Source organism: Rhineura floridana, chromosome 1, assembly GCF_030035675.1.
Source record: "Rhineura floridana isolate rRhiFlo1 chromosome 1, rRhiFlo1.hap2, whole genome shotgun sequence".
NCBI classification, from domain to species: Eukaryota; Metazoa; Chordata; class Lepidosauria; order Squamata; family Rhineuridae; genus Rhineura; species Rhineura floridana.
In genome coordinates this window covers 147284106-147309396 of record NC_084480.1, presented here as the reverse complement: position 1 = coordinate 147309396, position 25291 = coordinate 147284106, and the positions used below count along the sequence as shown (strand labels likewise).

The 25291-nt window shown below is 41.5% G+C and overlaps 2 protein-coding genes across 4 annotated transcripts in view; one reads left to right on the top strand and one right to left on the bottom strand.

The window, feature by feature from the left end:
* Positions 1-18327, top strand: part of ELP1 (elongator acetyltransferase complex subunit 1) — a 51792-nt gene extending 33465 nt beyond the window's left edge. For all 3 annotated transcript variants that reach the window (XM_061636176.1, XM_061636166.1, XM_061636184.1), the window contains exons 25-37: positions 3071-3219; positions 4030-4153; positions 5969-6066; positions 7341-7542; positions 9091-9152; positions 9875-9937; positions 10061-10121; positions 10830-10943; positions 11564-11675; positions 13587-13714; positions 15191-15345; positions 16600-16678; positions 17618-18327. In XM_061636176.1, coding sequence (XP_061492160.1) covers positions 3071-3219; positions 4030-4153; positions 5969-6066; positions 7341-7542; positions 9091-9152; positions 9875-9937; positions 10061-10121; positions 10830-10943; positions 11564-11675; positions 13587-13714; positions 15191-15345; positions 16600-16678; positions 17618-17685 — 1415 coding nt within the window. In that variant the 3' untranslated portion in view covers positions 17686-18327. The remainder of the gene's footprint in view (positions 1-3070; positions 3220-4029; positions 4154-5968; positions 6067-7340; positions 7543-9090; positions 9153-9874; positions 9938-10060; positions 10122-10829; positions 10944-11563; positions 11676-13586; positions 13715-15190; positions 15346-16599; positions 16679-17617) is intronic.
* A 3349-nt stretch (positions 18328-21676) lies between these two features.
* Positions 21677-22903, bottom strand: LOC133383360 (actin-like protein 7A). Its single transcript, XM_061623964.1, has one exon. The coding sequence runs from the start codon at positions 22901-22903 to the stop codon at positions 21677-21679; it is 1227 nt and encodes a 408-aa protein (XP_061479948.1).
* Positions 22904-25291: the final 2388 nt, after the last annotated feature.

The following is a 25291-nucleotide window of genomic DNA, read 5'->3' as shown; positions in this document are numbered from 1 at the left end:
GAGTTGAATTGATTTGGTGAGATGTTACAGGTTGTAAAGTTGGGAAGGATTTATATAGACTTTTAGGCCACATCCACATTTACCAGTGGAAGCTTTGCTCATTCCTCCTCACTTACCTCTTGGGATTTCACCAAACACTGGACTCAAGTTTCTAAGGTGTTTTTTTTTTAATGAACAATGAGGGCAAGAAACTTGCTAATTTTACATTAAAGCTCCGCTTCTCGTTATTCTGAATTTGGCATTACATATTATTCCATGTCTTTGTAGTAAATCTGTGGATGCAAGCAATCAACCTAGCCCTCTCTTTTTTTAAATTAAATTTGCTAAGATACATACCACAGAAAATTAGCTGCTCTTAAAATACTTGGAAGAAACAAATCACAAGGAACAGATGGCATACCAATAGTGTTGCTATAAGCTACTGAGACTGAATCTGTCCAGATTTTGACAAAAATTTGTCAAGAAATATGGAAAACCAAACAATGGCCCACAGACTGGAAGCATTCAATATACATCCCAATTGCAAAGAAAGGGGATCCCAGGGAATGCAGTAATTATCGAACTATTGCCTTAATATCCCATGGAAGTAAAGTAATGCTCAAGATTCTACAACAAAGGCTCTTGCCATATATGGAGTGAGAAATGCCAGATGTCCAAGCTGGATTTGGAAAGGGCAGAGGCAACAGAGATCATATCGCAAACATATGTTGGATAATGGAACGAACCAAGGAATTTCAGCAGAAAATCACCCTGTGCTTATAGATTATAGCAAAGCCTTTGACTGTGTAGATCATGAAAAACTATGGAACACTTTAAAAGAAATGGGGGTGCCACAGCATCTGATTGTCCTGATGCGCAACCTATACTATGGACAAGAATATGGAGAAACCGATTGATTCCCAATCGGAAAGAGTGTGAGACAGCGGTGTATTTTATCACCCTATTTGTTTATACACAGAACATATTATATGGAAAGCAGGATTGGATCAAGATGAAGGAGGTGTGAAAATTGGAGGGAGAAATATAAATAATTTAAGATATGCAGACGATACCATACTACTAGCAGAAACCAGTAATGATTTGAAACAAATGCTGATAAAAGTTAAAGAGGAAAGCACAAAAGCAGGACTACAGCTGAATGTCAGTCAAGAAGACTAAAGTAATGACAACAGAAAATTTATGTAACTTTAAAGTTGACAATGAGAACATTGACCTTGTCAAGGATTATCAATACCTTGGCACAGTCATTAACCCAAATGGAGACAATAGTCAAGAAATCAAAAGAAGGCTAGGACTGGCGAGGGCAGCTATGAGAGAACTAGAAAAGATCCTCAAATGCAAATATGTATCACTGAACACTAAAGTCAGGATCATTCAGACCATGGTATTCCCAATCTCTGTGTATGGATGTGAAAGTTGGACAGTGAAAAAAGCGGGTAAGAGAAAAATCAACTCATTTGAAATGTGGTGTTGGAGGAGAGCTTTGCACATACCACTGACTGCAAAAAAGACAAATAATTGGGTGTTAGAACAAAGTAAACCAGAACTGTCACTAGAAGCTAAAATGATGAAACTGAGGTTATTATACTTTGGACACATCATGAGAAGACAGGATTCACTAGAAAAGACAATGCTGGGAAAAACAGAAGGGAGTAGAAAAAGAGGAAGGCCGAACAAGAGATGAATTGATTCCATAAAGGAAGCCATACACCTGAACTTACAAGATCTGAACAGGGTGGTTCACGACAGATACTCTTGGAGGTCACTGATTCATAGGGTCACCATAAGTTGTAATCGACTTGAAGGCATAGAACAGCAACAAAGTATTGTTACGTATTGTTATATATTTTTGTAGCATTTTTACTATGATCGCTAGCCAACTGGAGTAGAAAAATAAGATATAAATTAAAGTAATACTAAATAAGTAGTCATGAGAACTTGCTGCTACGTAGTTCTTCACATAGTTCTGGAGACAAGTCCTTCGATCTGACAATACCTTTGTATCAAGTTTTATCGCACTCCAGAACTCCTCTGTAGAGCAGAAATGGTTAACCTCTTTGCTTGGGTGAGACCATATTCCCTTAATGGCCTGGAAGTCTCCTGCTGATGACATCATTCCAATCCATAGCAATTTATGAAGGGAGAATCCAACCCCATTCCACACACACAGCAGCTGACATGGCTTATGGAGTGGTACTGACCACTTCAAAAGTAGCATGTGACATGCTGCTTCTCACTTGACAGGTGCTCCTGTGAGCAGAAATAAGAACTTGCCTCTCAGTTACCACTCAGTGTGTTGCCTGACAGGTGAGAAGCAGTGCTTGCAAGCCCTATGTGGAAGGGGCTGCAGAAAATGGTGGCGGGTGGCAAGATGTCATCCATGGCCTGCTAGTTAGCACTCCCTCCTTTAGGGCACAACCACATCATAAGAAGACAATCTTCTTTTGATATATTTACCGTGTTCTTAAGTTGTTTCCATGGGGAGAGTTGTTGCTAAGAAGCTTGGCTCAGCTGGAGCTCACCATGTGCCCTGAGACTGTGTGTGTAATTTGACTTTGCTGTGAGCCATAAGAATATCATTGTCGCAGCGAGGGAAAGGCCCTAGCATGTGAGTCAACAATAATCCCAGCACTTGGAGCCAGCACGTTGATGTTGGTCCATGCTAAATCCCCCAAATTAAGCAAAGCTAGCAAAGCAAATGCAATTCTGTCTGTGTGTGTACAATCATCTACAGTAAAGATCCTAAGAGTAGTATTGCTGATTCCCCAAAATTAGCCTTTTAGTAAATACAAGAATGAGATATGTGTTCATGTGAATGTATACACTGGTGTGCTGGCAGGTCTGCTTACAGAGGTACCACTCTATTTTCTTTTAGTATCCTTGTAAACAACATCCTACTATGCAAAGCCAGGGATACAATGCATGTGTCATAAATCTGTGATAATAGTGCTTGCTTGTTACATGAGCACATATGTTTCTGTGGACCGTTTATTTTGGTCATCAATCTAATCCACAGTTGCCTTTTGCAAGTGGATTCTGGCTTTTCAAAAATAATAATTTTCCACTCCAGAGCAAGCTTCAGTGACTGCTGGATCCGTCAGTGCAGAAGAAGCTCTGAAATACCTGCTGTACTTGGTGGATGTCAGTGAATTGTATGATCATTCTCTGGGGACGTATGACTTTGATTTAGTTATTATGGTTGCTGAGAAGTCTCAGAAGGTAATTTTGTGCTTTGTTTCTCCATAGCTCATTTACTGCCCTGTCTAAGCTGTTGAAAGAAATTGGTCACAATTTTATTAAAATGCGCTCCCAAGAGTTGCTGCCACCACCACCCATACTCCTCAGCTGTCATAAACACACATGATTGTCCGTTCTGTGCGGTTCTTACAGATCATATCTGCTTCTCAATGCCAGTTTTCTTCTTCTTTTCCCTCACTATCCTTTGCCTCATTTTCCCATGCTGCTGTATAAATCGTCTGTGGTAGCCTTCCCCAACCTGGTTCCCTGCAGATATTGCTGGACTACAATACCTAGCATCCCCTGATGATTGGCTATGTTGGCTGGGGTGAGGCTGATGGGGGCCAGAGTTTAGCAACATCTGCAGGGCACCAGGCTGTGGTGACCCAAATGGTTTTTGTTTTGTTGAGAGTGTTCACAATGTCCTATGGCAGAAGCAATGTCATGACCTCAGTCAACAAAATCATATGCGTCTTCGCAGCCAGTTGAGTAAAATGACTGTCTGGACAAAAAGGCAGAGAACAGTGAGAGCCAATAAAAAGAAGGAAAACAGCGGAAAACAGTATTTAAAAAGAAAGAGAGGACGTGTTTACAAAAGCTGGAAATTGCTGAAAATAGAAGGTCCTTTTTGACACAACAGCAAACATAAAATAAAGCAAATAGTTTCTGCTCAGATCTAGATTGTAGCTGTTTGGAGGTGCTATGCAAGCCATTATGTTTCCCACTTTCTTTGAGAACATGGCAACTACAGCTCATGCCTTTCACAAAAATAAAAATATGTTGTTTTTGCAGGATCCTAAGGAATATCTCCCATTTTTAAACAAGCTTAAGAAAATGGAAAGCAATTACCAGCGATACTCTATAGATAAATATTTGAAGAGGTATTCAAAGGCTCTCCACCATCTGAGTAAATGTGGTAGGTACACTGAGAGTATGGTCTCTTGGGGCAAAGGCTCCTTTTGCAGCGTCTTTTCTGGTAGCCGTAATAATATATTATGACCAAAACCAGTCAGGGTCAGTCTTTTTTGCAAGTGTGGCTCATAACAGGTCCGCAGTATGAGAGGGTGCCAGTACTTATTTATAAAAATATTTATATGCCACCTTCTCACAAAGCATTAGAGTGATGTACAGCAACGTAAAAATATTTAAAAGCAATACAAACAATCACTAAAATGACTGGCTATTCGAAAAATGTTTTAAATAGGTGCATAGACCAGTCGGCATAAAAAGTCTTCAAGAGAAAGTCAAAAGTGAGGATGCCTGCCGAATCTGTGCCGGAAGGGTGTTCCATAGCAATGAATCACAATGAAGCACTAAATGCCCAACTAAATGGCTGAGGCCATTTGGGCCTTTGCAACACAGGGGATAACTAACAACACTCCACCGGATGATCAGAGTGATGGGGCTGGGATATAATGGCTCAGATTGTATTTAAGGCATCCTGGACTCAAGTTGTTCAGGGCTTTGTTTATCGGTACAAGAGCCTTGAACCTGGCCTGGTAGGATATGGGCAGCCAGTGCAGATATTTTCACAGAGGTGTCATATGCCATCAGCTATTTGCCCCCATCGGCAGTCTAGTCACTGCATTCTGCACTTACACAGCCCGTCAGCCTTTGGGGGTGGGTTTTGCATCTGCTCTGCTGAACTTCTGAGCAGGCAGTAGGGCAATAACCTTGTGTCACTAATCAAATCTCTCCTATCCTGATCAGCACTTAATACTTACAATGAGAAAAGCAATTAGCTTCAAGACCTCTAAGTAGCTATTGGAACCTGCTGCTTAGCTACCAGGATAAGTTCAAGGTGTTAATGCTGGTGTACAAAGCCTTATGTAGCTTCAGACTAGGACACTTAAAGACCTAAAAGACTGTGTCACCCCTTGTATATCCAATTAATCACAGTGCTCTGCAAGAAAGAGCTTCCCGCAGATACCATCTCATCAGGAAGTCAGTTCTGTATGATGTAGGAGTCAGACTTTTTAGTGTGACATCATCTACCCTTTGGAGTTCCCTTCCATTATATATCAGACAGGCACCATCTTTATTGTCTTTTCAGCACCTATCGAAGACCTTCCTCTTCCAACAAACCTTTTAAGTGGAGGTTTTTTCCCCCCAGGCTTTATCTGCACTGACCTAGAAATTGTTTTGATATAGTCGATAATTTTATTGTTAAATTGCTTCAGTATGTTTCATGGGGAGTGGTGAATGAATGAATGGATTGGTAGCCATACTTTCTCATTTTGTTCACAACAGGAAAACAATGCTTACCAGCTTTGGAGCAAGCCAGGATATTAAGATGATGAAATGGGAAACTATGGTTAATTAGAGACTTCTCCATTATGCTGCTCCCTGCAAAGGGAGAAGCAAAAGAGCTGCACATGTGGGCAAGATGCTTGTGCATATCTTGACTTAATAAACTGCCATATGATTGTCTGAAGCAGCCACTATTATCAGGGGTTTTTCTTCTTTTCTACTCTCAGGGACTGAATCCTGGGCTAACTGGACCATTGATCTGGGGGAACATATCTAAACTAGTTTTCTTTTGGAATACTTGAGACTTACTCTTCTCACTCTCCATCTAACGCTTGTTCCTGGGTAACTCAAAAGTTTTGCTTTTGCACTAGGACTTGCCTAGCCAAACCCCACCCAGATAAGCCCAGACTGGTGCATGCAAGCATGTGCAATGCTTTGCTTTTTCATCCTCACAAGAAAGTGTATTTTGCTTTCCTCTCAGGACCAGAGCATTTTTCAGAGTTCCTGAACTTGGTCGTGGATCAGAACTTATATAATGAAGCTCTGAAGCTGTATTTGCCAGACACTCAGGAGTACAAGGTGTGCAAAGGACTTTTTGCTTGGCGTGCATGTTTTATTAGTGAGCTTCTCCTTGTGAAAACAGGCTGCCCTAGTGCAGTGATAAAAGGCATGCTGAAGACTGCAGGCTTCAGGCTGGGCCCTGGCAGGGTACTCCAAACCACTGCATCCACTTAAAAGCCAAAGGTGACCAGCTTCTACTGCATAACATTAAGCTCTGTGGCTTCATGTGTGGTTAAAAAAAACCCTTTTTTATTTATATAACAAGAAGAAAAATAACAGTTACAAGATCATAGCCTAATGCATACAAGAGTCTTAGTACACATCCAAATAAGATTCAACATTCAGTAAAAATCCTTTGTCTGTGGTTTTTCATTGGATTTTTTTTTTGACCGTTCAGGAAGTAAAGTCTGGAATTTGATAAGACGGTAGCTTTCAAACTGCCTTCCACGGATTCCTAGCTTTTATCAGGGTTTCCTGAGGAGAAGCTCTGTAACGTAGACTAACTTCTCTAAAGGACAGTTTGCCCAGGCTGTAATAGCAATCTTCCCCTACAATATGCAACTGCAAGAGAGCGTTGGGTTTGTTTTCTTTTGGAGTGTACTCTGTTTACACAAAGCAACAATGTGGGCGAAATAGGTCTGGCTAGTGCCCTGCATGAACTGAGTACATACCATAGAACAGCAGTGGGGAAATCTTTCCCTTGCCAGCAACCTTCCAGGGGCTGCATACCAGTGATAGGTGAGGACCAGAGATGAAACTAGGAAGGGCAACAGATATGCCTCTTACTTTGTATAGTAGGCTACATTCCAGCCACACAGAAGTTTCTGCACCCACACAGAAACATCTCTCCAGCCATGCAAGCAAGAGGCATCAGCACAGTTCAAGAATGCATTCCAGCTAGGCAGAAATACTTGAGGAGGGTGCAGAGCAGGGCTGATGTGGGATGCCTCATGAGAGTTCCATGGGCCAAATAGAGAGGTCTGGAGGGCCACATTTGGCCCCTAGGCCTGAGGTTCCCTCCCCTGTTGTAGAATGCTTCTCAGACTCATCTGCAACACACAGGACAAGGGTACTGTGGTTCTTTGGCAGACAAATCAGTATGAAGGAACAATTGCCCAATCTTTTTTTTTTTTTAACTTTTGCTTCAACAGCTGCCATTTATTTGTAAAATCCTCAAACCAATTTGGGCCAAACTAGGACATTTCACGTGTTTGGTCTAATGCTCCTCAGGTCAGATAAAAGCAGCAATCCCTCTTCCCCCCCCCCCATTACTTAGTGTCTATGTCTTGCAGACTGTCAGCTATGCCTACGGAGAATATTTGATCCAAAAGCATCTCCCTGACCAAGCGGGGCTGATCTTCTTCCGCTGCGGTGCATTTGAAAGAGCTCTGGATGCCTTTCTGAGCAGTGGCAATTGGCAGCTGGCCCTGTGTGCAGCGGGTGAGCTTTGTTACACCGAAGATAAGCTGGCCAACCTGGCGAGGAGCATGGCAGGTGAGCATCCAGATTGCCTGCAACCTCTAAATTTGTGGTGCTCCAGGCTGGGTTTTTACTTATGACAGGTAATTTGGCAACCTGCATGTTGTTTTTGTAATTATCTTTTTTACAGGTCATTAATTGCTTCTCCCAAAGAAAAATCAAAATGTTTAATAAAATATCCCATATAAAAAAATTCTTGTCGTTAGTAGCATTAATATTATTTATATAGCATCAGCCCTGCCATTGGGCAGAATGAGGCAACTGCTCCAGGTAGCAGATAATGGGGGCAGGAGCATCAGTGGCAGCCCTCCAACCATTTCTCTTGAGCCTCCGTGGCCGTTCTCCTCTGTTGGAAGAGAAAGCTTGGGTGTGCCACACAGCCTGTCCTACATCCTTCAAGGATTCCTTCGGGAGGAATGGCAGAATATAAATTCAATAAATCAACGTCATCATCCTCTAAACTAATCTGCTGCCCTCAGATATGGTGGAGAACACAGTCCTGTTGCACGGTTAAAGTAAGATTCAGCTGCCAGTCCAATTATCTTGTGTAGGTGGAATGCAGGGGGAGGCACCATCTTTTGCCTCAGGTAACAAAATGTCTTGGGCCAGACCTGAGGAGGATTCTCAAGCACTTTCCAGTCAATGCATCAAAAGCTGGTGGGCTACATTTGGCTTGGTGGTTCACAGGTTTTGTAGAATTGGAATAAAAAATTAAAACCTCTGCTTTATTTGAGGTGGGTTTTCGGCCTTTATGGTTGTAGAGAATAACTTCAACATGTGCCTGCTGTGTCTGTTGTAAACTCAAGGCCTGTTCAGATTATACTTTCCCACCCCGCCACAAGCTTCTAGCTGGGAGGAGTTTGGGAATAGGCCTCAGGCCTGTGTCCCGCCCTGCCCTCCCCGCTTCCGGTCTCCCACTTCCTCACCAAGGATGGAATGTGGGATTTCCTGATTCATTTGCTATTTTTTGTTCAACAGAGAGCTGGGAACATGATAGTCTGAGGGCATTTTAGTCTTGCCCTGTTTTCAATCCAGCCAGCAAATTACTGAACAAGAACTTAAAAAAACCAAAGCACATGTTAGGGCAGGGCACCTGTAATTGGAAGGAGAACTTCAATGCCCTGCACAGCCTCATTTCTCTCCCGGTTGCCGGCCTGCCTGCCTTTCTTTGCCATTCTCAATTTTTGCCAGACCTCCCCAAGCATTCATTAATGTAAATTAAATCTATGTAGCTATTTTAATTTACATAATTCTGTGCAAAGACAGTGTGGTTGCCATGGTGAATAAATTTTTATGCCTTGATAGAGAGGAGACACAACTCCAGTTACACTTCATGTTAGGGTGCAGTTGTTTTATTATTTTGCCAAGCAACATGAATGAATGAAATCCTCTGCTGCTGACTTGATCTAACCTAAAGGCTGGCTTCTTTAATTTGTAGAGATCATGTATAAGGGAGAAATTAGAGGCTGCATTATATTAAAATGATAACACAGGCAGAGTTTATTTCATCAAGAAAGGTTTATTTTTCTTTTCCCCTTGAAACATTAAATGCTCTTCTTTCAGGAAAATTTGTTGAAAAAAGAAAATATGCAGATGCAGCAATACTGCTGGAACAATATGCCAAGGTATAGCCCCACCCCACCCCCATTTCCTCACTCAAAATGCTACAAACGTTCTGGCTGTGATGTTAGATTAGTTACAGCTAGATGTAAAAGCTCCTTCTGTGGTAGTAGAGTGGGCTAGTTTGGTGTAATGTTGGTGTGTTGGACTAAGACCTGGGAGACCAGAGTTCAAATCCCCACTCAGCCATGAAGCTTGCTGGGTGACCTTGGGCAAGTCACACACTCTCAGTATAACCTACCTCACAGGGTTGTTGTGAGGATAAAATGGAGAGGGAGAACCATGTACGCCCCTTTGAGCTCCTCAGAGGAAAGGTGGGATATAAATGTAATTAAATAAATAAAAACATCAGGTAGCAAGTGATGTCCACTTGGTTGTGACCCAGTTCATGTGATTCTTCCCCTTTAAAATGGTGACGGGGAAGACCATGCTAACAAGCCTGTGCGTGAATGGCTGTTCACATGAAGCCCTCGTGTCGCATGTAATCTTGTGCACACTGCACTGGCTCTGCCAACACACGGTGGGGATTGATCAGCTGAGTGGTAAGAGTCTGCCCTTAGGCTTGTAATTGAAACACAGGATGTCAGGCAAGGTTCTCACTACAGATTGTTCAAATACTGGGGACCGCACCAGTGAAGTTGACATTGTCCAGAACCTTCCTTCCCCATTGTCAGGGATGATATTTGATTGGTGAATGACAGTGAATGTTTTGCTTCCCCTTTTCCAGGATTATGAGGAGGCCATCCTGTTCCTCCTGGAAGGGACTGCCTGGGATGAGGCCCTAAGACTGGTGAGATCCTTAACAACGTTGATCCATTTTTCGTTGTCTCCCAGTTGAAAGAATTTGTGTTTGTCACTCGATAACACCTTTGATGAGGTTTTCTGTCCCTTTCTTCTTCTTTTTCTCCTCCAGATTTACAAATATAACAGGACTGACATTCTGGAGACCAACTTCAGGCCGTCTCTGCTAGAAGGTAAAGGTCCACTTACTTGCTGAGAGCTGGCTGTTCTTGGATGTATCAGCCTATTTGGATTCCAGGGGAAGTAGCAAGTCAGGATACTGTGGGGAAAATTCTACTGGTCTGAGGTCAGCGCATGTGCATGGATATTGATACATTTGGTGTCATTGTACAGAAATAGCATGCTGCAGTACAGTTCTTTCTGGATTGTACCACTTCAGACTGCTGGTAGGAAATTGTGTGTTTGAATGCTTCCCCCATGTAAAACTACCCTTCCTGCTCATGGGAAGCTAGCACATCAAAGAGAATACTCAAACTCTGTTTCAAGATGAAATATTGCTTCATTTTTAATGGGATGAGGCAGGTTTCGTACTTTTTACAGTTATTGTTGGATGAGCCTTTTAGGAATTTTGCTCTGTTGTATTTTTTTTAATGTATTTGGTTTTACCAAGCTGTTTTATGTTTTATGGATTTGTAAGTCACTTTGCGACATCTTCTCGTGAAAAGCAATGAATAAATGTAATAAATAATAAAATGATTATATGCTACCTTTCTGGGTGCAGGGATAGGGAGGATTCAACTTGGCAGCCTGCATTACATTGTACAATGCTGTTCTCTTGTTTCTAGGATTTAAAAACCTTTCCTTGCTTAGACAAAGTTTTTAACACGTTTGTGTCAATTTTGCTACAAAACACTTTTTTCTACTGTTATCACCCTCAATAGTTCAAAAAAATCATTTGGTGTTCCTGGAGACGCAGAAAGCAGCTTTTTCTCACCATCAGAAGCGCCTCTCTGTGGTCAGAGAGCTGAAGCAGCAAGCCCGAAATGAGTTCCTGGGTATGCATTGGAGTTGAATCATGTTTCATGTTGTTAATTACTTAAGCTGTGTTATGAATAGAGTGGGGACCTTGCCTGTTGAGTAGACATATTCATGTAAGATAAGGCTGTCAATGACTACTATTCATGATGGGTATATGCTACCTCCAGGTTCACAGGCAATATTATCTCCTGAGTGCCTCATGCTAAAAAATAAACAACGGGGGGGGAGTTAATGCCTTCATGCTCTTTGTGGGCTTCCCAGAGGCATCTGGATGAATGCTATTGGAAAGAGGAGGCTGGACTAGATAGCCCTACGGTCTGATCCAGAGAGATCATCTTATACGCTTATTATGGACTAGAGCCATGGAGAACAAGGTTCAAACTGAGATTATAGCAGATCAATTTCATCCCAGGTTCTAATCACAGCTCACTTGCTGAGTAAAGTCATCCCTCCTTGAGACTGGAACAGCAGTAATTAGCTCTCTGGCAGAATATTTTTGAAGGGAAAGGATTGTCAAGCACTGTATCCACTAAAAGTGTCATGGAAATACTGTTACCAAAATAAACAACAAAGGATTTGGGAGGGAGGATGGGGATTTTGTTCTTGTTCTTCTGATCTAGGTGATTGGTTTTTGCAGATTTTGAATCGCCGAACTGTCCAGAATTGGATCTTTTTTCTGATGCCAGCAGCATGGTAACGGCTACCAACACAAGTTCTAAATACACCCACAGTAACTCAAGAATATCTGCGTATGTACTTTGTCTTCGCATAAGCTTTCTGACAGTCTGACTACTGTTCTTGCCTCAAGTGGGAAGTTTTGGTATTATATTTACATCAAATGAAGATTGTGCCTGGTTCTCTTTTGCAGATCCCATTTATTTAATGATCTGTAATAGGCCTTTAATCACCAAGAGGTCAGAAAGCAATTTCTACATTCCTCCAAACATTTGCCTAGTTTCATCTGTGTGAGACAGAGAGAGACACCCCACATTTTAACATTACATCTCTCTTTGGCTTTTATATGTCATGCCCTGAGCACACCTGAGCACCTGCACTGTATAAGCATGAAAACCCTACTATTAGATGGTATTGAGTTTGTTATGGTGCCTGCCCATATATGAAGCGGCTAAACAACATGCTTCCAACTCCCAGACTAGTGGCGCCCATATACATACTTAAAATGGGTGGGCCATCTTTGCTGTCTCTTGCATAGATGGCAGTGGTCCTGACTTACACTTTAGCCAAAGATTCAGCCTTCAGTAGTGGGGAAAATATAAATGTCTGTATTGGGGTGGTCCCTGGCAGGTGTTTATGAAAACATACAATTGTTAAGGGGACAGATTAATAGCTGCAAGAGGTTGAGATTAAAAGCTAGTTATCACTTAGGTGGTTGGGTCTGGGCTGTACCACTTCAGATTGCATGTAGGTTCACAAGATGGAATGCTTCTCCTTTCAACCCCTTTCCCCAAACCAATATCCCTGCACATAACAAACTAGCATGTCTGGGGAAAGGGGTTCTTCTAGCTTCTTCCTAACATGCTAGTTTTCTACAATACAGGAAAGGTTTTTGGGTGGAGGGTTGTGTGATGTTCCTCTATTAGTGTATATATGGTAAGTGCTGTTTGTATAGGAGATACATGGTAAGTGGAATGAAAGAGGAGGGGGGAGTGAATGGGCAGTAGAATGCTAGATGATTGGCTGAATGTTTAAAATGGCTGACAGTATAAATGGAAGGATGACAGGTAAATCTGGGTGGATGTGAGGTGGAAGGTGGACGTTGTGGGTTGTTTTGGTGGGGTTTTGAGAGGAGATTGTGTGGAGAGTTGGTGGATGTGAGGAGAGGGTGGAGTTCGGATTAATACTAAGACCAGTACCTCAGGGATAGATGAAACCATATGCTTAAGTGCCTTTATAAAGAAATCTTGTTATCTTTGTTATTTAATAAATATATTTGGTTTACCAAAGGCCTGATCTTTGGCTGGGGTTTCACAGACCAGAAGGGAGGGTAAGGTAAATACCACGGCTGAAGAGTGACAAATGGTGGCAGCGGGGAAGGGAAGAATAACACCACAAGTATTCAGAGCAAACCAGAAATATATGTATCTGCATTGATACAAAGGGAGTGGGACAGCTTGAGCACGCAGTCACAGAGGTAACCTGATTGAGAGAGACTCAGGCAGAGTCTCTGGGGATACCGGTTATAGAACGTGACTGGTGGTGCTGCCTAGCAGGGGGATCTGGTGAGGTCTATGCTAGAGCGGAGAGAGAAACCATAAAAAAGAGGACGGTCTGGACTGGTGGAGTCCCTGGTGGTGCCTAGTGACAGGCAGTAGCCACGAGCAGGTAGTAACCTGACAGGGAGAGCCAGGGAAGGACCGTCACAGGTTGCATGAAAAGCATTCAATCATGTGGGCTCTCACCTGCTGTCTGAAACGGTACAGACCAGATCAGGTTTGCCACCTCAGTGACAACTAGGCCTAAGCAGGCGAACTCAAACTTTGTCTATGCGACAACAAAACCAAGCTCTCCTGAACCTGCCTTTCCATTTTTGGTTTCCCTCTTACCACCTTCTCCCACCCTCCCCTCAAAAAACAAAACAAAAACAGCAGCAACAACTTTGATATTGGGTATGTGTTTCATGGCGTTTTCATCTGTTGTAGACGCTCTTCAAAGAACCGTCGCAAGGCAGAGCGTAAGAAACACAGCCTGAAGGAAGGAAGCCCCTTAGAGGATGTCGCTCTCCTGGAAGTTTTAGGAGAAATAGTTCGGAATATTGACAGTCTAAAAGGTGAGAGTCACTGAGGTTCTCCAAACACTTGATATAGTCTGAAGGAAGAGACTCAGAACTGATCCTGAGAAAGCCTCTGTGTGCTTTTTGGGAAGAAGGTCCCACAAAGAGCAAGGTGCTAACAATCTCCAGTGAGAGCTTCTAAGCGATGAGGTGCTCTGGCCTGGAATTACAGGCTGCCTGCATTAATGGATGAGTCTAAATGGTAAATCCAGATATGCAAAAACACACCAAAAAACAAAGTTTATGGAATGATCTGTGTGACGAGCTGCGCCTGGTGCCATCACTGTTACCTTTTCGGCACCAGGTCAAGACTTTCCTTTTCTCCCAAGCATTTTAGCATGTGTTTTTAAATTGTTTTAAATGTTTAAATTGTGTTTTAAGTTGTTTTTAAAAGATGTCTTCTATATTTGTATATGTGTTTTTAGTGTTTTTAGGTACTGTAAACCTCCCAGAGAGCTTCGTCTATGGGGCGGTATATAAATACAATAAATAAATAAATAAATTAGGTGCCTTAGCATTGAGGCCTATCTTCATCTCACTGCTAGAGAATTCTGATTTAAAACTACTCTTAAGGTTAGCTAGCTAACTACCTAAAGAAGCCTGAGTGCTGAGGAGACAAGCTTTGTCTGTCGTTGTTCTCAACATCCCCTGAAGAAAGCACCCCAGCTTCAAACATGTCAGGACTAATTATTTTCTATTAAAATAATTGTTACCCACTTACCAGGCTTCCCCCCTTTTTGTCTTGGCTTGCTTTTGTTACTAGTCAGCCATCAGGCCTGTAGCCAGAAATGTTATGGTGGAGTGGCCTAAAGGTAAACCCCAAATCAATGTAAAATGACAAACAAGTAATAAGTAGTCTGATTATTTTCTAATTTCAGTAGATTGTACTCAATGCTAGTCCTACTCAGAGTTGGCCCATTTAAATTATTGAACCTAAAATTAGTAGCCATATCTACTAATTTCAATGGGTCCTCTGAGTAGTACTAGCATTGAATGCCACTCAATATATTTATTTCTTTTAATAAGTAATTTTAGGGAAAGATATTAAATGTGTAAGGTGCTATGTACTTTGACTCTCATGCCCAGAGCCTGAATACTACAAATTGGAAGCAAGTTCGCTTCTTACTGAGCCATTGGGTACAAGACAGCCTGCACTTTCCCCCGTTACATCTCAATAAGCAAAAGACTATTGGGTTTTTTAAACAGCCTTTTAAAGAAAGAAAGCTGTATTTTTAGGGAAGGGTGCTGGAATGTCCCTGAAGAGAGGAGGCCCCATGGCTGTTTGTTCAGAGAGAAGAGACAGCTGTTCGTTATGTCCAGGCCCAACAGAGAGAAGGATTCTGCTGAATAGATCTTCCAGTATTTTCAGGCTGGGTATGGAGGGCAAAAAAGCAAGCTTGTGTATTATCTCCCACACTTAAAGAATTGCAGTTTTAACATATAATTATTGGGGGGGGTAATTTTCTTCCCAAGGTGAGGTACACAGCCTTTTAAAACATCTAATCCTCTTTGGCTATAACGGACAAGCCCAGAAGTTGCAGCAAGCCTTTGAGGAGACCCTTCACTTGGTGGAGCACTCCCTCCTTGAAATCTGGAGCCCAGATGTGCAGCAGATCCCAGCCAACCCAGTAAGAAGTTCACTGTAAACTCTGTCTTGCCTTGACTGTCTATCTTGCTTATAGTGTTGAACCTAAACACTGCTGGCACCCTCACTGGTACGTTACTGAGGCCCCAACTGGCCACTTTTAGTTGGAAGAATAAGCAGCCGTGGGGCTCTGATCTGACATGTGCTCCCAAGCTGGGCAGGTCTGGGCTTTCATGCCGGTTTCCTGTTGACCACCACATCAGTCTTCTATTTGCTGTTGAAGCTGCTACATGGAGTAAAGCAGTAAACAGCATCTTTGGGGCAAATAGAAGCTAGGATGGGAGATGGAGCTTCATGTGGCCCCTAATCTGGATCTGGAATGGGAGCATATTCCAGATCAAAATAAAAATGGTCAGTTGAGTCAGCCTTTCAAGGAATGTATACTTAATGTACGATATAGTTTGATCCTGAGTTAGAAGTAAATACTGAACCTCTTGCGGTCCTTATTCTGGTGGTACTTTTTAAGAAGTGCACTTGGTGTCGGTATCAGCATGGGGATTGATCCAAGGGTAACTGCCACCACCCGAACTGTGTTGTGTAACCAGGTACACTGGGAACTAGGTCCCTGTGAAGTGTGTAAAAAGAGTGTGCCACTTCTCTGCCTTGTTCAAAGCAGCCTTCGCCAACCTGATGCTCTCCACATGTTTTGGACAACAATTTCCATTGGTCAATTTGGGATTGGTCTAAAGCAGCCTTCCAACTAGTGGGCCACCAGTTGTTGTTGGACCGCAACTCCCATCAGCCTCAGCCAGCATTGCCAATGGTCAGGAAAGATGGGAACTGTGGTCCAACAACATCTGGTGGCCCACTAGTTGAGAAAGGCTGGTCTAAAGAGACCTGCTGCCTGAGAAGGGCTTCTTAACAGCTAATCTACTTGTGGGTAAGCACAAATTGAGAAGGTGGAGGGGCAAGGAAGCAAAACATTCTTGTTTCCCTTTTGAATCGAGAGAGAGTATCTCAGCTGTTTGGAAGATAACAGCCTTCTTGTGAAATTTTTAAAAATGCCAGGAAGTTGTTGCAGGACACAAGCCAAGCTTTATTTCTGCTGAAATGTTGTAATTTAATTGTTATTCATAGACCCACTTCACATGCAACACAGTTTAGCACGAACACACAAGCATGCAGATTCCTGGAGAAGATTGCAGCTGCTTTGCTCCTTCCTACTCTTTTAGTTTAGCATTATGTGCAAATTAAGCCATAGACTAATTCTTCTTTTTCCAATCCTTACCCATTGTAGATCCTGGGTCCCAATTCAACTGCCAATAGCATAACTGCTGCCTACAACCAACAAAAGATAACGGCTCCTGTATTACAAGGTGAGCTAGAGAAATTATTCACTGCACAAATCAGATGATATTATGACTGAATCCAGAGTAATTTCTACGTACATAAATGCTAGAACTTAAGCTTGACTGGAAACCCTCTAATTCCAAAGGGGGTAGAAGAAGCTGCTGCTGATTACGCATGTTGAGGGGAATATGCTTTACATATGGTCAGAGGCACTGTATTTCTTCATATGTTCTTGGGATGAGCTCTGACATTCGGAACTGGTTCTGGAGCTGATCCCTACTGAACTATGGCTCAGATTAGGGTATATGTATATAAATCTTGTTAAATTAATAAAATAATTTTAACTAATTTTAACATGTAATTTCATTACCCATCATATTTGTTTTTAAAACTGCTGTTTTTGTATTTAGAGGATTTTTATGTCAACTTATTTTTAACATTTGATTTTATTGGTATTTGTAATGAATATTTAATATTGTGTTATGTAAACTACTTTTTTGTTGATTAATCTTGTTTAAATAAATAAATGTGGTTAACATTAAGCATTTAGTAAAGCTCCCAAAACCAGCTCTGCTGATCAGATAGCAATGGGGTAAAAAACAGGAGTGCCCGCTTTTTAGTTTACTCTTAATTTATTTTAAGTATCTCTCCAGTGACAGACAGAATGGTAATAGTGACTTTCACACTGGCAAGCTTCCTCCATTTATATATATGGAGGAAACTTGCCAGTGTGAAAGTCGCTATTACCATTCTGTCTGTTACTGGAGAGATACTTAAAATAAATTAAGAGTAAAATATATATATATATATATATATATATATATATATAATTTTTAGTGTGAGGTTTTGATATTTGGATCTTTCTGTATCTCCCATATTATATGTAACACATGCTTGCTTGTCTGCTTGTATTTTGTCTGCAATTGTATTATTAGATTTATCTTTTGCCTTTTTTCCCATCCCAGATCCTGAATTCTTTATACCCCCCAAACTCAACAAAAGCATCCAGTGGAAGCTGAATCTTCTCCAGTAATCCAGACCCACAGCCGCTGATGGACTGAGGATCTGCATTTATGCTTCTTCTCATTCTGAAATCAGTGCCCTCCCCATATCTCACAATAGATCATGTACTATACCCTGAAATGACAAGGGGTTGTCTTAGTTATGGCCTGCCTTCCTTCCTCCTCTTTTCTCTGCTGCTCAATTCCAGTGGATTGCCTGGATACCCAGACACACAGCACATAAGCACAGCCACTGCAAGCCAGTTATTTTAATCCGTTCCATTGTGCTGTCTCAAAGAAGCGTTTTTGCTCTTCAGTTCCTTTTTTGCTAGATACAATTGATCTTTCAAAACTTAAAAGCAGAGCTACTGAGTTATTTGCATTGTGGTTTTCTAACGTGGATTTCTTTGTGTGTATGTGTTTAACGGACACCAGTTACCCTGCATGGCAAAAGTGAAGCACTGCTGAACCAGATACATTTTGTTTTTTAATGCCCTCAAGGGCTCAGCTCTTCACATGGTACAAATACACCTCAAACGTATCAGTTGTGTATATCTGATTATGGATTTTCAGACATTAACTTTGAAACACCATGCTTTGACAAAATTAGTATTTATAAGAACTCTCTCAAAACCAAGGGGGAAAGAGGTTAATAAAGTTTTGTTGTAACTTTTTTTGTTCAGAACTTTTGATGATGATGCTCTTCTGAAGAATTGTCTATTCTATGCCTGCAGTTGATCAGAATCACTTCACATTTAAAAACAAATTTACGTGGAAGAACCATTGACTCATGGGGGCACACAATCCTTTTCTGGAAATTTGGTTCCCAGGGACAAAACCAGAATCTTACACTATTAATTAATTTTTGTTTTACTATTTTTATATACCACCTTTCTTCCATCACAGAACTCAAGGTGACATACCTGGGCTTCCACATCCAGGCACTGCATAGACCCAGACTGGTTGTTGCTAGTTTCAGCCAAATGGCTGCATTATGTGCCCTTAAACTAAACCTGAGGACACCTGTTCTTGGGTACCAGGTAATTCTTGTCTTCAGATCCTTAAGAAAAGAGTTGCGTGTATGACACACTGCTGCAGGTTGCGGCCTCCACAACTGCATTTTTTTAACAGGAAAGCTTGGGCCAAAACTACACGACTCTTGTGTCTAATTCATCCCTAAGAATCTCAGCTTTCATTTTATTTTTAAAGCAATTCTTGAGCCCTTGTATGACTGCAAGGATATAGTTAAATAATGTATGTGAGAGTAAACTTGTGGCACAGATAGTAGAAATGTGTGGCACTCCTGGACTGGAAGCTCATTTCCATAATTAATCCAGGACACAGAATTTGACTTCCTTTGCTGGAGAACTAGGCTTGATGGATCCTGGCCCATAGTGCTGGTGTTACTTTTTAAGAGATTCCATCTCTAAATATTCCATAGGATCAAATCATTCATAGCTCAGCATAATCACTAATCATCTTGATGTGCCCTTCCATCTCTAGATTCAACTTTTCTGAGATCAGCTGTGTCTAATTTTGTACACATCTGCTAAATAAAGTGCTTCCAGGGAAAAAATCCCTGTTGCAGGTGTATGCATGTAGGGTACTGCTTGACCCCTCCAGTGAAAAGGTAATATACATGAAGCTTGTTCTGCTTCTTATTGCAAAGGCCTTTCTAGATAATCTGATACAAAACAGATACTTTCATTCACATTATACTCACGCTAGCATTGTCCCAGCACAAGTAGCAAAATATCCAATATTCATAGCGGGTAGTCTTAAGAACAAAAGAAGAGCCATGCTGGATCAACCCAAAGGCCCATCTAGTCCAGCATCCTGCTCTCACTGTGGCCAAGCAAATGTCCATGGGTAGCCTGCAAGCAGGATCTGGCTGCAACAGCATTCTCCCATTCTGCCGTTACCAAGCAACTGTTATTCAGAGGCATACTGCTTCCGAAAGTGGAGGTGGAACATAGTCATCATCATAGTCCTGCTACAGAGGCAAAGACAAGCTACTGTTCATGCTTAAAAGGAAGGAGAGAGCCATAGTTCAGTGGCAATGCATTAATAAGGCATGCTGTTTGGGGACTGTTCACTTACACTTGTGCCTGTGTTTGGACTACGGACAATCCATTCTGACATCAAATGTCCAGGTTTTTAAGGCTCTGATTCAGGAGCTATGTCTTCTAGCTACTAGATTTAGAAGGAATCCGCTTATGGGGGAATTTTGTGAGTACTACAAGCCTAGGGCTTGGAGTTTCAGCTTATAGGAGGAAAGTCCCCAGTTATGTGAACCTATGAAGCTGCCTTAGATTCTAAAATGCAATATTCCAGCCCTCCTGACTGAGATCTTGTTAACTGGCGATGCCAGGAAGTGAAGCTGCCATCTTCTTCATGTTCTCTCCAGTGGGCTATGGACCATCCCCCATTGCTCCCATATAGGGAGAATCTTCTGCCAAAAGGTGGGGGAGGGGGGAGGTTTTATACTCCCCCTCCTTCAAACCTCCAGATTTTGTATAAAACCAAGAAAGCCAATATTAAAATATAGAATGAATAAATGCAAAACATAATTCAATGAAACCAACAGCAGAATTGAAATAGCAAGATAAAAAATACACCAAATACAGCCCCTATGGCTTTGCACTTTCCACCCAAGAACTCAAAGGACAGCATTTATGCAGCTCATCCAAGAGTTCATACTACAGTAGTGGTGCTTGGCCTCTCTCCTGCCCTATGCTTTTGTCACTAGCAGTCCTTTGATATTGCTCTATATCAGTATTGATATTGGCCTATTTCCAGACAGTGGGCACGGCACACTTTTGTGCTGTAGGGGCTGCCGGTGTAAGAGATTCCTGAGTAAAGTAAGCACAGGCTGTCAGGAACTTATCCATAGAGGAGGCAGCCCATGGCTTCTCTGCATGAGTCCCTGCCTGGTGCTAGCTTTCTTTCAGTCAACAGCATCCCCCAGAATACTGACTCATACAGAAACACAGGGGGATTAGATGAATTTCTATGAAAGTGGATAATTGTCTCTCTAAAAAAATAAACCTCACTGCTAAGGGTGAAGTGTGTCTCCTGTTTTTAGTTCAGAGGGAAGAAGGCAAGTATGCCTCCATTATCAGGCTACTATCCATTACTACTGAAACATAATGTCAAAATGTGAACCTTCCTAATACTGATTGCCCACAATCTGGTTGAAGCAAAATGTAAGCATTTGTAGGTCCCATTGATTTCAATGGGGGGAAAGTACATGGTTTATTCTCCCACTGAAATAACTGGGACTTTTAACAACATAATCCTATGCATGCCTACTCAGAAGCAAGTTCCATTGGACTTATAGCCAGGTAAGTGTGTGTTTATACAATTGCAGCCTAAAGTGTTTAACTTTGGCTGGATCATGTCTGATTTTTTTAATACAATCTTGATATATCAAGGTTACTTTTCATTTGTTTTGCTGCCCATTGCTATTCTTTGGCTGGAACAGAAGCACTACTATGACTGTAGATTTGACTGATTTGTACTTATACGTGAAAAGGTTCGTCTCTTTCCCATAGAGAAATATTTGAAAGATGTAGCCTAATAAATTTGTTTGTATATATTTCCTCTCTTCAACCCCATTACTATTTGGCATGTCAGATAAAATAATTTAGGTTGTCTGTTTCTGTTTCTTCTACAAGGCAAGATGTGCAGACTGATCCTACACTTATTGACTAGAAATGAAATCCGACTGACTTAAATGAGATTTGAACTGACAGGAAGGTCTTACTCGGGTACAAATTTGCTCTGCCTTAGATCTGCCACTTGCCTCAAGAAATGGAAAACCACTTAGTTATAACTGCAGAATGTTTACTATGAGCTTTTCATACAGGGAGAACAGAAAGTAAGCAATCCATCAGCGCTCACAGACCAAGTAACTTTCTGACAGGTACTGATGAAAAAGAATGTATGAGGCTTCTTCCACCTATCTGAATCTAGCTGAGCAGTGTGTGTAAATATAAGAAGAGATTCCTCAATGGTGAGAACTCAGAAGCATTTCCTGTAGATGTAAAAAGGACCCCGTTCTTCATATTCCCTCCTGTGAACCCAGAGCTGCTGGAAAGCCTTGAGGGAGGCCAGGATGGAGCCTCCAGTCCACACAGATGTTTTCCTCTCAAGGGAGGCTGATGAAATGGGATTATCATTTGGGCACATTTTAATCAGGTCTCTCTGGAAGCGGTCAGCAAACCCCTTTATCGTGGTACAGCCTCCACACAACAAGATGTTGCCCATCAGGTTCTTTTTGAGAGTGACATCGCACTTATTGAGGGAAGTCATGGTCAGGAGTGGAAGACCCAGCTGCTGCGAGTTTATCAAGGATGGCTTGAAGAGCATTTCGGAACATAAGAATCTCTCTTTGCCGAGAATTATAATTTGCCCATCAGGAAGCACATATTCAATCTCATGTTTCCTGGAAGGTGCTGCTGAGTCCTGTTGGAAGTCCAGGGAAGTGAAGCAATGGTTCTCTTTGATATCTTCCATGATGTTCCAGTCTTTCTCTGTGAACAAGTTCACAGAATCATTTAATAGCTTCATGAGGTATTGGGTGACATCTGATCCAGCATAGTCTACCCGTTCAGTAATGCTTGGCAGAGTATAGCCTTCATATATAGGGACCACATAGGAGACGCCGTGGCCACTCTCCACAACAAGACCCGACGTCTTGCCGTAGGAATACATTGACAGTCTCGACTGGTAAGCGATGTGCATGGCAGGGGTGCAGAAGGTTTCAAAGAGCATTTCGGCATATTTTTCTCTGTTGGTGGTAGGGCTCAGGGGAGGATCTGATACTAGGACCGCATGCTCCTCAGGCCGAATCTTCATCTCCTTATGGAAAAGATATTCCCATATGTCTTGAACGGTATCCCAGTCCACTATTATCCCATGTCTCAAAGGGTTGACAAGCTTCAGGGGGATTGTTGCATCTTGAAGTTCTTTGCCAACAAAAGTTTCTTTCCTATTGTCTCCTGTTTTTGCAGTCTCCTGGATATGTTTCCCCACGGTAGATGAGACCACATGGGTTGGCTTAGGTTCTCCAGCAAAACCACACTTGCAGGATCCAGTACCAATGTCTATGACAACAGCTCGGGTCTCCTTCACAATTCTTCTTGGAGTTGATTCTCCCTCCTCTCTAGCCTTGGTGAAGTCAGACTTAACTATTGGTCCCCTCTTTGATGGCACAGAGCCAGAACTTGCACTTCCTCTGCTCGACATCTTTCCTGTTTCTCATTTATATCCATTCTCTATGTGCTGGCCTCCATTTCAAATGGCAGGAATGGGCACAATGGTTTTAGAACCTTGATGACACTGGCATTGTGCATTATGACCTCATCCATGCTGCAAACTCAAGGAGGAAATGGTCATAAAACGTGTCCACACAAAAGGAATTAAGACTGATTTGGGGTTTGCCATAGAAAAATGATTGCTGGTGCTCTATTGATTTGATTTGATTTTTAATTTATTGGGTATGTCAAGTACCAAAGTGAGCAAATATCTGGTACCTTAGTTGTTAGTTTTTCTGGCCTGCTGCTAACAGCTGTGGAATATCCTTAAGAATATGTTGTGAAACTATATGCCTCAGAATGTCGTGTGAACATCCCTCTTCAAATACCCTGGTCTCTTCCAGGAATAAGGCAAAGCAAATTTAGTGATAGGGATGTTGAACAAAAGACCCCAAAGCCTTATCAAGCTCTTTGGGGTTGGCAGACTTCAGGCTTGTGGGATAATTTAATTTATTTTTATTTCCATTTTGCATTAACATGTATTTAGTTACAAAATAATACAAAAACCAATTAACTCCCCTTCCCTCCCTTTCCCCTAATGACTTTAACTTTCAAGATTTTATTTTGTAGTTCTCTTCTCTGAGAAACTTCAATTCTTAAGATATCCACAACGATCTGAAAGGATAGGGCACTGGTCCCAAACTAGTGTCCGATGTAGCAGCCAAGATAAAAGGCCACCAACTCTTCAAAAGAGTCTTTACTTTTCTTTTTCCCCTCCGCCATTCTTATTTTCTGTGTTAACTTCTCTAAGAGAGTGATTTCCCATAGCTTCTTTTGCCAGTTCTGTAGTGTTAAACCGTCCAGAGATTTCCAATATTTGGCAATCGTCGATCTGGTTGCCGCCAGCATAAATCCTATAAGTCTTTTATATTGTGGATTTGTGTTTTGTCCCATAAAAATGTTCAATAAAGCTAATCCAGGCCTGAAGTAACATTGTTGTTTTGTCAATTTCCGTATTTCTTCCCACACCTCCTGCCAAAACCCCTTGAGTTTATCACATTCCCACCACATGTGTAAATATGAGCCTTGTACTTCGCATCCTCTCCAACACTTTTGTGTGCTATTTTTAGAGATCCGTGCTAAATACAGAGGGGTTAAATACCATTTTTGTATAACTTTTAGGGCTGCTTCATCAGAGGAAGTCGAAATAGCTCTATATGGGAATTTTGTCCACATATCATTCCAGTCCTCTTCTTCGATCTGGCATTTCAGGTCTGATTCCCATACTTGTTTTAAAATTGAGTTGGAACCCATATCCTTATTTACCAAAAACCTATATAATTTTGAAATCACCCCCTTTTCCATTCCCTCCATACTTAACATTAGTTTTTCCCCTTTTGTTAATTGTCTAGTACCCTGCATTATAATATGTTTCCTAATAAGTTGATACCAACAAATCCATGACACACCCATCTCCTTAAATTTATTTTTCCATTCATCTCGTGATAAAGGCAGTTCATGCGTATAAAAATCCTTCAATCTGTATAAATTATTGTCAATTAGGCTTTTATCCTCTATTTCTCTGTCTGACCTGTAAAACTCAGGGTGATTGCAAACAGGGATTAAGGGGGAAATTCCCGGAAGTAAGATCTCTTTCCTATATCTCCATACCTCAAAAATTGGTGTCATGGTTGTATTTATATTTTTGGCGCTTTCTCTTATTTCCTGTTTAATAAAAGGCAAGCCTTTAGGATGGTGATGTTTTAGTAAATCTCTCTCTATGTGTACCCAATGTTTTTCAGATTTGAGGTCCATAAAAGAGATTAAGTGACGAATCTGAAATGCTGCATAATAAAGAAATAAATTTGGGATTCCCCACCCTCCCTCTCTTGTTCCCTTGTATCTATATTTTTTTGCTGTTCTGGGCTTTTTTGATTTAAAAATAAATTGTTCAATTTTCTGTTGCCAGGCTGTCAATCGTGCTTTTTTAATTTGCGTTGGGAGAACATAGAAAAGATATGTAAACTTCTGGACTATCATCATTTTGACAACTGCTATTTTGGTGGATAGTGACATATTAACTTTTGCCCATTTTTAAAGATCTTCCTTTACTCGTTGCCATATTTTTGTATAATTAATTTGGAATATTTTTTTTGGTTTCTGGGTATGTTCACTCCCAGGTAGCGAAGGTGGGACTGTACCAATGGAATTCCTAAAACCTGAGATATTTGAATTTGTGCCTTAGGTGGGATATTATAACACATGAGGTCTGATTTTATAAAGTTTATCTTTAGACCTGCCAATCCCCCAAAATCCTCCAGTTCTTTTTGAAGGTGTGGCAAAGCTTCTTTTGGATTGGATAGCATAAGCAACATATCAG